The sequence below is a fragment of the Hirsutella rhossiliensis genome, assembly GCF_020360975.1.
Source record: "Hirsutella rhossiliensis strain HR02 chromosome Unknown scaffold00004, whole genome shotgun sequence".
Classification (NCBI taxonomy): Eukaryota; Fungi; Ascomycota; class Sordariomycetes; order Hypocreales; family Ophiocordycipitaceae; genus Hirsutella; species Hirsutella rhossiliensis.
The window spans coordinates 4430863-4444671 of record NW_025408670.1 but is presented as its reverse complement, the minus strand read 5'-3'; the positions used below and the strand labels follow the sequence as shown (position 1 = coordinate 4444671).

Below are 13809 nucleotides of genomic sequence, written 5' to 3'. Positions count from 1 at the left end.
ATAAGTAGGCACTTTAATTGGCCCTTAAATATCTAATACTATTTTTTCTAAATAAGAATAAGACTTATATGTAACGGTCTCAACTGAGTGTGTTGACAACTAGCTGAGCGACTGCGACGAGTATCCTAAAGCTAAGGAGAAAAGAAGAAGAAAAGAAAAGAAAGGAAAGCTCTCGAAGATGGCACGAGCTTATAAGCGGAGCTCCGGTGGGTCTTGTCGAGAGCGGAGCCGAGACCCTCACGGGCTCAGCCCGTTACAATAACCCCTCCTTCCTCCCCGTTTCGATCGTTTCGATTGGGGTGGTTTCGATCCAACTTTCCCATGAACTTCTTCATACCTAGCCAGTGCTATTGTGTCTGCGACGTACTTGACTGGCTCCCACGTCGGACCTATCCATCCGACCCATTTCACCAACACTTTCCACTCTCTCCCGACTTTCTTCCTGTCCAGAATCTCTTCCACTTCCCACAGCTCGCCATCGTCCGTCAAAATGGCCGGTGGGCGGTAGTCATCCGACGTCTGTGACGGTAGCGGATCGTCCGCTGCTAAGCGTAAGAGCGACACGTGGAACACGTTGTGTATTCCCGGAGGCGTGTCCAGCCTGCACGCGTGTGACCCAATGGTCTCCAGGACGGTGTACTTGGCCGACAGCCAATCGAGCTTCTTGGATGGCCGATTGGATCGGATGTTGCGAAGTCGCAGCCATACCTTGTCTCCAGGCTTGAACTGGTCTGACGGCTGTCTTCGCGAATTGGCGTTCTTCTCTTGCTGCTCTTGCGCTGACGCAATTGCCGCCTGGGCCCATTCCGTTGCCTCTCGAAATCGTTGCACAATGCTTTCAGCCCTGGTCACTGGGGACCTTCCGTCCGTCCGTAACTTCTCCTTGACTTGTATCGGGTCAACATGATACCCATGCGTGATAAAGAACGGGCTCAGGCCTGTCGACGTCGAGTTGTGATTGTTGATGGCCATCATGGCCGCTGGCAACAGCTCTTCCCAGTTATCCTGAGCATAAGCAGCAAAGATCCTCAGATATCTCTCGACTTCCTGATTCGCCCTTTCTGTTGCACCGTCAGTCTCGGGATGCCACGCCGTAGACAATCTTTGCTTCACGCGTAGCAGCTCGCAGAGCCTCTGCCATAGTCTACTGGTGAATTGCGTGCCACGGTCAGTGACGATCGCGCGCGGCACGCCATGGTGTTGCACCACGTTCCGTAGCAATGCTCTGGCCGTCGTCTCGGCCGTGATGTCCTTCAATGACTCAAGAACGACACTTTTGGACAGTCTGTCCGTCACGACCATAAGGTTGGTCGAACCGTTCGACTTGGTTGGTGGCAGGTCTGTCACAAAGTCAATTGACAGCTCCGACCAGATCCTGTCTGGAATAGGTAGCGGCTTCAATAAACCGCGACGCTTCTCTCGCCAAATGTTGCTTCGGCCACACATCACAATTTCTCACAAATTGACGCACGTCTGAATCGAGGCCTGGCCAATAAAACTTGCGGCTCAACAAGGACTTCAGCATGTCCCGTCCGGGGTGTCCTGCAAGCGTTGAGTCATGCGTCTCCTGCATAAGCCGCGTGCGCAGGGGTTCGTGGTTCGGCACCCAAATTCGCTCGCCAGCAGAGCCGCTGTCCATCGTCAATCGAGCATTCCGAGAGCATCACGGGCAGTCCCCAATGCGACGGCAGACGCCTCTCGCCTTGCTGTACGGCCTTTCGGATGAGCCAATAACGATTGTGCTTCTTGACACCTTCGTCCCATAACTTCTGCAGTTCCGGGTCCGAGAAAGGGTTTTCGATTGAGTCGTCTTGGTCAGTTGTTGCGTCATCGGGTTGATCCGTGTCGCCCTTGGTGACATAACCGCTCTTGACTTTTGTCACCAGGCCACCCTTGTTACGTTGCAGCAGCTGAACACGTCGTCCTTGCAACCGATCATCTTCGGCGCTGTGCGGCATGTCCTGTTCTCGTCGAGACAGCGTGTCCGGTACGACGGCTTCTTTGCCCGGTCGATGCTTGATGGTGAAGCTGTACCGCGATAGCGTCTCAGCCCATCGCGCCTGACGTTCACTCAGTTGCTGCTTCTTGGTGAAGTAACGGAGGTTGAGATGATCCGTCAAAACGGTAAAGGACTTCACACTCCTCAATTCGGCGTCCCAATGCTCAAGGCAGCGAATGATCGCCAGCAGCTCTTTATCGTGGATTGGGTAGTTGCACTCCGCCGGTGCGTTTTCTTTGAGAAGAAGGCCACAGGCCGCATGATGCCGTCATCGCCCTTTGCGAGAGCGCCCTCCTGTGACATAACCGGATGAATCCGTCTCCACAATCGTCTCTCTATCCGGATCCCATTGCGCAAGGACCGGCGCACTGGTCAGAAGAGCCTTCAACTCCTCGAAGGCCTTGTCGCACTCCTTCGACCACGCAAACACCGCATCCTTCTTTGTTAACGCCGTTAGAGGCGCGGCGATGTTGGAGAATCTGGGAATGAATTGCCGGTAATAGTTGGCAAACCCCAGAAAGCTTCTGACGCCTTTGACAGAACGGGGTCGCTGCCACTGCTGAATTGCCTGCACCTTCTCCGGGTCCACGCGGATACCTTTCCCGGCTTCGACGATGAAGCCCAGGTACTTGACACTCTTTGCCTCAAAGTCACACTTGTCGATATCAATCTGCAGGCCTGCATCTCGCAGTCGAGCAAGGACCTGCCTGACTTTGTTGCGATGATCTGCGAGCGAACCGCTCGAGTAGATCAAGATGTCGTCAATGTAAGCGGAACAGAACTCGTCGAGGAAATCTCGCAACGTGTGGTTTATGTAACGCTGAAACGTTGCGGGAGCACCCGTCAACCCGAATGGCGTGACAAGCCATTCGTAGAGTCCGTAACGTGTTCTGAATGCTGTCTTCCACTCGTCTCCTCCTCGACGCGAATCTTGTGAAATGCTGCGATAACGTCAAGTTTGGTGAGCCACTTGGCCTTGGACAGCGACCGCAAAGTTTCCTCGATCAACGGCAAGGGATATCGGTCTTTCTTGGTGATCGCATTCAATCCTCGATAGTCCACGCAAAAGCGCAGACCACCACCGGGCTTCCTCACGAACAAAACTGGTGCTGACGCTGGAGAACTACTTGCTCGAATGAAACCCTTGTCGAGTAGCTCAGTGAGAGTCTTTCGCAGAACAATGAGCTCTTCTCGTGACATGCCGTACAATGGTCCCCACGGCGGTTCTTTCTCCTTGTCATCAGGACCTCTCTCTAACTGAATCTTGTGATCACACCCCGGACGACGCGGTGGGAGTTGGTCCGCTTGGTCGCGGTCGAAGACGGATAGGTACTCGTGGTAGTGACGGGCAGCTTCTCTCTCGGGTCTGACTTCTTCCTCGGAGTCAATGCCTTCTCAATGTCTTTCAGGCTTGCGGCGAAGATCCGCACTCCATCGTCTCGATGCTTGAACTTTCTTGCTCGGCGAACCATTCCGGCGAACACGAACGCCGCCTGTCCTCGTATGTTGCACCGTTCCTCCTCCTTCGGGTCTCGGCCTTTCACCCAATGGTCGTGCGTCCCGATATGCAAGAGGTTCTGCGATAATCGCAAGGTGACATCCTCCTGGTTCAACCACTTCTTGCCCAGAATCACAGGATCGGTCTGGTCTCGCACAACGTAGAAAAAAGCTCTTTTCTTCTGGTACCCGTCGATATCGAAGTCGAAGTAGGTCACGGCACAGATGGCCTCGGGTGAGAATGTGTTGACCTGCTCCAACGCTCGAGGTTTAATCGGAATACGCGGCAGGTGAAGCTTGCGGGCAAGGCGCTCACTGATGGTCCCATAACACAGGCAACCACAGTCAACGAAGGCCGTGGTGAAATACTCGATTGATACCGAAATTTACGTAGAGGCCTTCACAGTCCATCTCGTCCTTCTGAGTTGCCCATTCCGCCTCAGCCTTTGCGCGCTCCTGACGGCGATTTTCGTCAGGAGCTACTCGTTTTCCGAATGGTCATCGGAGGTATCCCCGCTAGAACTCTCCGCGGGCTCTTGGTGCTTTGCTCTCGAGCTTCTTGTCTTCTCTTCGACACGGACCTTGACTCTCTGCTGCCGCCGCTCCTTCCCGGGACACTTGGCCGCAAGATGGCCAAGCTTCCCGCACTCGTAACATTTGCGCTCCTCCAACGGAACAAATTGCTTTTCCTCCGGGGCCCTCCTGCCGTTTATCAACCGATTTGCTTTCACGGGTTCCCAATCCATCTGATCATCGGACGGGGACGACGTGGTTGGCGATCCGGGTGACGGGGCTTTGTCGGGACTCGAGCGGTTCGGATAAACGACCATACTCCTTTCTTGACCTCTGCTCGCGGCCTTGTTGTCGTTGGTGGAAATTGAGGCTATCTAGGCGCGAGCCAATCGTCAAGAGTAGCTCGGCGTAGCTGTTGAAATCCTTCGGGAGACTGACGGCACTGACGAGACTCGACTTGAGCCTATTATTAATTGCTCCTTCCAAGTAATTGATTTGCACCACGTCGGCCCACTCGCCACCGCCACTATCGGCAAGCTCTTTCTCGAACTTTGGGAAGAAACTGGCGAAACTCTCATCAGGCTTCTGCTTCAACGATCGAAGTCGATCCAGTGCTCGTGCCTTTGCGTTCGGGTCCCCGTACCGACGGTTCAAGTAGTCGAGAAACAGATCTGGGGAGCGAGCACCATCGATACCGCCCTGTTCGTAATAAGCAGCGGCCATGTTCTGGGCTGTTCCGCCAACCGGGAGTACACATAGGCGAAGAGTGCTTCTTTATTGTCGAATGCCTGTCGGTCCACAGCCAATTTCGCTTTCATCTCTAAGAACCAGGGACGGAAGTTTTTCCTGGTTCCATCGAATTTCGGCGGATCAGGCAAGGTTGGTTTTACCCTCTTTGATGGGATTCTTTCGGATGTCTCGATCGATTGAGGCGTGTTGTCGGACATCGGTTCGATAGGAGCGACTGGTTCATTTGCCGGAGTCGGAGTTGAGACGGCTGTTTGGAGGATTCGGATCTGCGATCGCATCTCTTCGCGTTCGGCCTCTTGGCTTGCACACACTTTCTAGTTTGTCCATCACTGCAGCCAGGGCTTGCATCATCGATTGAGGCTCAAAAGAACCTTGCTGGGAATCGATTGCCTCCATGACTGAAGATTTTCTCCTCGTCTCTCAGGACTGAGGGCGACTTGATCACACAGCAAGTCTGATACGGAAGGGATATCTCGACAACGGTCGAACGCTATCAACGCCTCGAAGGCTCCTTCCTACACGGCTGGACGTTCTGCACAGGGCTTCTAGTCCAGCTGCTGCCGTCCACACTGGGAGCCAAGCAGCAATCACGTACTTCTCGCTCAACCGCACGCCGTACGGAGAGCAGATTGACGCTCCACGTCCTTTGCTCGGGAGATGAGAGCTACGCGACGCGAGCCAAGCTGGCTTTGGCGCCGTACACACACGCACTTTCGTCGCGGGCGTTCCACACAGGATTGCCCAAGCTACTGCCACTCCGCGTACCCACAAAGGGAACTGAACAGCGCTGCCAATTGATTGTGATCAAAGGCTTTAACGATGAAAGCGGAGCTTTAGGATAATGTAACGGTCTCAACTGAGTGTGTTGACAACTAGCTGAGCGACTGCGACGAGTATCCTAAAGCTAAGGAGAAAGAAGAAAAGAAAAGAAAGGAAAGCTCTCGAAGATGGCACGAGCTTATAAGCGGAGCTCCGGTGGGTCTTGTCGAGAGCGGAGCCGAGACCCTCACGGGCTCAGCCCGTTACATTATACGAAGGTTGTTTATTAACCTTATTCGTTGCTTTAGCTTTAATGTATATTTCGCATTGCCTTATTTTATTTTCCTCTTCTAGAGGCATTTTTATATCCTTATTATATCTTTTTAATATTTCTAAAATAGCCCTACTATTTATATGCCCTAAGCGTAAGTGCTAAGTATAAAAATCTATATCCTTTGCTTTTAAAGACGTAATAAGGATCGATTAGCTTTCTAATAAGGGTTCTATAGGAATATAATATAATTTATTTCTAAGAAATCCTTTAGTAAGGACCTTAGCCTTATTATCTAATAAAAGGACTTTATTTCCTCCTATTAAGGCATAGGTATTATTAAAATAAGATTGGGATAGTATATTTACCCCTAATTTAGGTATATAAAAGCAGTCTCGAATGATATACCTTTTTCTACTATACGGGAACTTAAATACTAAGTCCCCCTTTCCTTTTACTAATATAAAGGAAGCTTTTCCCTAGCAAACTTTAGACTTAATTTCTTTATAGTTAATAAGGAAATTCTTATTAGATACTATATGCCTAGTAGCTCCGGTATTATATATAAAATTAAAGATCCTTTTATTCTTATAACTAGGAAATCCTCCTTCTCTTACCTTTAAGACTAATTCCTTTATTCTAGGAATCGAGGCTTTTAGAGGTCCTAAAAGAGAGTCTTTATTAGCTTCTACTATAGGGGTAATTATAGAGGTTAAAATTACCTCTAAATCCTTAGACGTATATATAGGGGTCGGGGCCCTAGAGAGGTCTATAAGGTCGATATCTAGGTCTATATTTTCTTCTTACGAAGCTATATTTAAGACCTTATTACTATCTTCCGAATCGGACTCTAGCTCGGTAATTCGAGCCTTCCTTCTTTTATTAGTAGTAGAAATGCTACTAGAAGGGGATTTCTTTCTAGAAGAAGAAGAAGAAGAAGATTTTCTCTTCTTAGAAATTCGAGTCCTATCGTCCTTTTTTCCTTTATTTAATACCTAATAAGCGGGAGCCTTATTCGGGTGTAATTTATAGCAATTTGCTATAAAATGCCCTGGTTTTTTGCATTCCTTATAATAAGGAGTATCCGTAGAATTTCTATGGGATTTCTAAGGCTTCCTTCGTATTAGGAAGGCTTTCTCCGAAGATTCGTCTATATCCTCTATTCTTCTAGCTTCGTCTAAAAGACTAGCTGTAAGGGTTTCGAGGGTAAACGCCGTAGAATTATGCCTAAGGCTCTGCGTAATATTTGTAATATAGCTTCTAAATTCCTTATTAAGGCAATTAAGAATCCATGCTATAAGAACAACTTCTAGAATTTCTATATTACGGGATTTTAAATCCTCGTAGATTTCCTTTACCTTATAAAGGTATTTCTCTAAATTAGAGTCCGAGGGACTAAGATTAAAGAGCTGCTTAATAAGCAGATAATTCGACGAAAAGTTCGACGGATTATATAGCTTTTTAAGCTTATCCTACGTTTCTTTAGCATTTTTTAGATGCCGAATTTGCATTAAGGGACCATCTTCGACTCGAAGGAATATTATAGATAAAGCCTCCGTAGTCTATATATAATTTGCTTGCTCTAGAGCAGCAATAAGCTTTTCTTTTATAAGGATAGCTTCTATCCTCGTAGTCTATAAGGTATAATTTAAATTTCCCTTAAGTCTAGTAAATTCGTATTCTTTCTATCTACCTATTTTATATAAATTCGGTATTATTTCGTTCGTAGGATCGAGAAGTCTGGACGGGAGTTTAAGAGCGTAGGAAGGTAAAAGAAGTCGGGGGGAATTTCGAAAGGAATTTTAATTGAATATTTCGACGAGGAATTTCAAAGGTATAAGTAGTTGATTTCCCGGCTTAAAAGGAGCAAGCCGGGCTTATAACCTCTAAAGGTATATAAGCAAAAGCGGAATTTTAGGAAATCAAGGAATCACGTAAGACTACGTGATAGAGGGGAAGAAGGAGTATAAGGTAGGATTTTCAACGGAATTTATTGGTAGTGTATTGGTGTGTGTAAGAGGTGTTGAAGTTAATGATTCTCTATCTATCTACCAGCGGACATGCTGTCTTATATAGACAATTGTAGCTGAACGGAAGAACCTTTCGGGACCAGATTTAGGCTGCCGTATAGCCCTGAGACTGAGGAATTCCGTGATACCTCGAGTGAATCTGGAAGTGTCTTGGTTCCACTGATATTCGTGTTTAAAGGAGGTTGGTCGTGCCGGTGTTCTTAAGAGGTCTTAGCTAGCATTCTAAGCTAGCTCTGTTCCTTCGATTCCCGATTGTACGATAACCGGCAACCCGTTTAATGCATAATAAGATGCAAAATAACGAGCGATTCTTGCTCTATAAGATGAGATTTTGTCTATAATTAATATACTACTTATTGGCTTATATAATCGGGAGAGTATATTATAGCTGCTTTATTTATAGTAGGAACACCGTTCCTTATAGGATACTATTTAATTAAGGTCTAATAACCTTTAGTAAAGTCTTTCTTATAAGGATTCTTAGAAGTAAGCGGATTTACTAATATAACTATATTATCTTAGGAGACTAAGAAGAATAAGACCTCTAAGAAGTCTTAAAGGTAGTTAGCCTCTTAAATAGGCCTACTAGATAGAGACTACTACTTTAAAGAGATATAAAACTAGCTTATATAGTAAGGAAAGTAATAAAGGAGCTATCTACGCTAGCTACCCTTATAGAGTAACCTAACTTAATCGCTTAAGCTATACGCGGTTTCTTTATAAAACTCCTCCTTAAAAAGACCCCTAACTATTTAATTACGCCGATAGGAATCGAGAATAAACCTAGTCCTTTATTACCTTAAGTATTAACTAAATTAAGCTCCTTATTTAAACTAAGTAGCCTTTCCCTAAGTAACCTTAAGATAGGATCCCTACCTTATAGCCTATAAAGGAGAGAGCTAAGCGCCCTTACTAGTCCCTTAATCTATATAAAAATAATGCCTTTATTCTCCCTCTTTAATATATAGCTAATTAAGCGTACTTCTCGCCTACTACTAATAACTCCTTTAAATATATAGAGGAGCGAAAGACTTATAACTATACCCCTACTAATAACCTAATAAGGAGCTAGTAAGGAAGAAAGGTAGATAGCTTAACTATTAACTTACCTTAAGACTCTAAAACTACTAAGCGCTTAGTTAATTACCTTAAGGCTAAAGACTTTAGTAACGCTTATAGTATACCCTATTACTCCTTAAAAACAAAGTATAGTAATAGCCTCTCTAGCTATAGTCCTTATAAGGTTTATACTAGGTTTTAAACCCTCTTAGGTTAAAGGAGTTAAAAACCTAGGAATATATTAAAACTACCGCTAAGATATTAATAACTATAATTCTATATATTTATATAAGACTACTAATAACGCGATAATAATTAGCATATAAGACTTTATAGCTTATCTAATCTATCTATACTTAAAACTATAGACTAGTAAAGACGCTAACTACTTTATTTCCCTAACGCCCTTAGGAATAATAAGCGCGAATACTTAGGAGTATATATAGGGGGTAGTAAATAATTATCTAAAGAAAGAAGTATATAAGTAAAAATAAGAAAGAGCTAAATAAGTAGCTTATAGGTAAAGGGAGGAATAAAAGATATAAAGGGAAAGAATTATAGTAAAGGAGAAAAGTTCTATCGACGGTTTATTTACTTACTTACGTGCTTAAAAGGAGAGCCTTACCTATTATTATCGCGCCCTTTCTATTAGTATCTTAGGTCGGAAAGTCGCTAAGGAGGAGTTTAATAGGTAAGATCGCACCCTTATAAATATTAGCCCGTTAAAGGGATAAGACCCTTAGCACTCCCCTTTTAACTTACTTCTAAGTATACTTAAAGGCGTTATAAAGACCTTAATTATTTAATTAAGTATCTTCCTTAATTATAGTTAATTTAAATTTTTATTTTTCCCCTTTAAAGTAAATACCGCTAGTTACGCGACTCTAGTAAAGATAAAGAGGTATAGAGTAAAGAAATCTCTAAGACTTATATTTATAACCTAAGGCCCTTAGAGCTATATATAAGACTAATAATTAGATAATTATATAGTTAATTACTCTACTAATCTTTAGCTATATACTACGCGTGCTTTAAGTATATACCCTCGCCCTTATTAAACTATTAAAGTATAATAATAAGTAGTCTTATTTTTTTATAGCTAGTACTTAACCTAAATAGCTTAACTTACTACCTTTATAGCTATTATAGCCCTTATTACTATAGCCCTTACTACCGCTACTATTACTACTACTACCCTTTTAGCTCCTCTTTCTTTAAGAGTATTAATACTATCTTTAATAGCTACTTTAGTCCTAGCCCTTACTTTACTTATTACTCTAGGCCCGCTCCTATTAGTCCGTTTAGCTTAACTAGTCCCTTAATAGACCTTTTAGTCTATTAATAGAAAAATTAAAGAACTAGTTACAATCGAACTTTTTAGTTAAAATTAGTAATAAGAGGTAAAAAGGAGGGGTTTTTAAGTAAACCCTTTAAACTAAGATAAGGATTCCTTAAAGAAATAAAAAACTAAATAAAATAGCTACTTAGTCTATAGATCCTTAGGCTATTAGTTATTATAATACTAATAAGTTTGTAAGGAAAACCGACCTAAAGGATTTAACCTTTTAAAGAGGCTATAAGAAATAATATAATAGTTTCTTAAAAGGGACTCCTTATTATAAAAGAAGATAGATAAGATTTAAGTTATTAAGAAATAGTAACTAATACTACTACCTTTATTTAAGCTATAGATTTAAGGAAAAATTATTAGTATAGTAAATCTAGCCTTTATCTTCCTTATAGATTAATAAAGCTAAGACTAACTATTAGATCCCTTTAACTATCCCTTAAGAGAATTAGCTATCCTTAGTTTTAATACTTCCCTTAATATCTATAATCCCCTTTAATAATTCTAGTCTTTTAAAAAGGTATAAAAGGAATACCTTATTACTAAGGAATTAAGTATATAAATATAAAGGTATAAGAAGGTAAATTTTATAATAAAATTACTTAATAAGTTTATATAACCCTTATAGTATAGTAGTTATATACCTAGGAAGCTTACTAGCTATAATACTAAAGTTAGTTTAAATCTAGCTAAGGGTATAATTAATTTTTAGTTAAACTAATAAACTACGCTAACCTACTTATTAATTAGCTAATTAGCGCTTTTAAAAGCGCTTATAAATATACTAATAGTTTAGCCTTACTATAAGTAGGCCGGCCTAGACCTCGCTTACTTAGACCTAGCGATAAATTTATTAAGACCTCCCCTTAACCTTAGTCTAGGCCCCCTAACTAGGAAAATAAAAACCTAGGGCCGATACTAGTAACTTAATAAGTATAGCGCGAAGCTAGTATAATAACTTAACTACTAGCTTAGCTAAAGGCTAGTATTAATAAAAAATAGCCTACTAAGCTTTATAGCGGAAAAATAAAGTAGAGCTTAAGAAGATATTATTATAGGATAAGGTTAGAGATAATTATATAATTAACTATTAACTATTAACTAAAAACGCTTATACTACTAATTAATACTATATACCCTATATATATAGATATTAAAAGGTATACGTAATAAGCGTAAAAGTAAGTAATCGATAATATAAGCAGAAAGATTAGTTAAAGGAGTATAAGGTAGGATTTCGTTTAGAATTTATAATAAGTATATAAGGGGCTAAATAATATATTAAAAGAATAGCGTTATAAAGGATACTTATAAACTTACTTATTCTATTTACTACTCCTAGGGAAATCCTTTATCTTTTTATCTTTTATAGACTATTACTCGCCTACTAATAGACTAATTAGTTAGCTTTCTAGTATATTCTATAGTACTTAAAAAGCTCTATCTATAGTATATCTTCCTAACTTAGTAGGTAGTCTAATTATAATATAATAGTTAACGTAAGACTATAGGTTTTAATATAAGTAGTAGATTTAACTAGAATATTCTATGCCCTACCTATTCTTATATCGCGGATATCTTCGGAATAGCTAAGCTAAAATAGGTAATAGGGTATCCGTTTTACTCGTAATTAACTTATAAATTTTATATATATTTTAATTTATTAAGATAGGCTTATCTTAACCCGCTTTTCTTAAAGGAAGGTATAGATATCTAGTAAAGGTCTTTATTTTTAAGGGTTATTCCCTTAGACTATATTATAAAGCCTCTTTTTACTAGCTTATTTTATAGAGCCTCCCTATACCTATTATTTCTTTATAATAGTAAAATAGGAATATAAAGGTATATTCTTATAATAAAAGAGTTCCTTTCTAAGGTTACTTTATAATAAGGCTAATATAATTCCGACTAACTATAACTCTTATATAAAGAGATATAAAAAGTATATATAAAATATATAAAGGTAAAGGTAAAAGTAAGGAGATAAATAGGTAAGGTAAGGATATTTAATTCTTATAAAAGTAGTAATTATAGTAAGAGAGTAATTATTATATTACCTTAATCCTCCTTCTTTACTTTATCTTTTACCCCTCTTTATACCTATTTAGTATCTTAATTAATAAGGAAAATCCTGCTTAAAGAGGCTATTAATATCCTTTTAACTACTAAGCTTTTTACTAGGTTTTCCCTTCCTTTTTAGCTATTACTAGTATCTCTATTATATCTCTTACTACTTTTATAAGAAGCTATCGCTGCTTATACTTCCCCTTATACCCCTACTTTCTTTTTAGCTCCTTCTTCCTTCTTTTATACTAAATATTTTTAGCTTCCTTAGTTCCTCTTACTAAAAGATATTTCTAAGAACTATAAAATTAAGCTACGCTTTATAATATACCCCCTTAGCTATAGCCTACCCCTTAAGGGTATAGCTAATATAGCTTTAGGCTAGTAAGCGTATAAAAGAGGTTCTTAGCTCTATACTTCTCCTTTTACTTAAGGAAAGTAAGGGCCCTTTTAGGTCCCTAGGATCTTTTAGACCTACTTAAGGAATAAGGGCCTAAAAAGGAGAAAGTCCTATAAAAAAGAAGGCCTTCTTAGAAGGGAAAATATTAATTAAATAGGGGGCCCTATAAGGGAATATATATTATAGTACGATTAGTTAGGTAGTAGAGATAGCTAGAGGTACTATACTATATATATTATATTCTCCTTATTATAAGACTAAAGCTTATAAAAAGAGGGATTTTTCCTTTTTTATTAAAATAGTAAGTAGTCTATAATATATAAGTAGGGTAAGTATAATTCCCTACTAATACCTTACTAATATATTAGTACTATATACCTAAGTGCTTTATTTACTTATACCTTTTAATAGCGCTCTTATAAGGGAATATATATTATAGTACGATTAGTTAGGTAGTAGAAATAGCTAGAGGTATTATACTATATATATTATATTCTCCTTATTATAAGACTAAAGCTTATAAGAAAAGGGAATTTTTCTTTTTTATTAAAATAGTATATAGCCTATAATATATAAGTAGGGTAGGTATAATTCCCTATTAATACCCTACTAATATATTAGTACTATATACCTAAGTACTTTATTAGCTTATACCTCTTAGTAGCGCTCTTATAATTATCTTCTTTCCTATATAAATATCTTAGCTATATCTTAAATATATATTACTTTCGCTATACTATATATATTTAATTAAGAAGAAAGGTAGTTTTAGTTATATATCGCGTATATACGCTTATATAAGTATACGCTAGTCTATACTCTATAACGTTAATAGTTATTATACTAGCGGTTATCGCTAAGTAACCGTTATAGTATCGCTTATATATCGGCTATATAACTATAATATAAAGAGCGTGCGTATATATCTCTTACTTCTTTTATTTTTTCTTCTTCTTTAACTCTTTACTTATAATTATTATAGAGTTTTATACCTTTTTATTAATCCCTTATACCCTTTTTATTACTTTTATCGACGATTTATTAATAATAATACTTTTACGCTAAAGAAGATAAAGAACTATAATACCGATTTCCTATACTATATATTAGAGTAGGTAG

At 40.2% G+C, this 13809-nt stretch overlaps 1 protein-coding gene across 1 annotated transcript; it reads right to left on the bottom strand.

Moving 5' to 3' along the window:
* Positions 1 to 245: 245 nt before the first annotated feature.
* HRG_04752 (transposon Tf2-1 polyprotein) lies at positions 246 to 3199 on the bottom strand (the record flags this gene model as incomplete). The annotated part of the gene is made up of 11 exons (XM_044863223.1): positions 246 to 347; positions 403 to 519; positions 565 to 1005; positions 1177 to 1395; positions 1472 to 1542; positions 1585 to 1615; positions 1713 to 2233; positions 2306 to 2683; positions 2738 to 2819; positions 2885 to 3028; positions 3095 to 3199. 11 exons carry the CDS (start codon positions 3197 to 3199, stop codon positions 246 to 248), a joined length of 2211 nt encoding a protein of 736 aa, XP_044721837.1.
* Positions 3200 to 13809: the final 10610 nt, after the last annotated feature.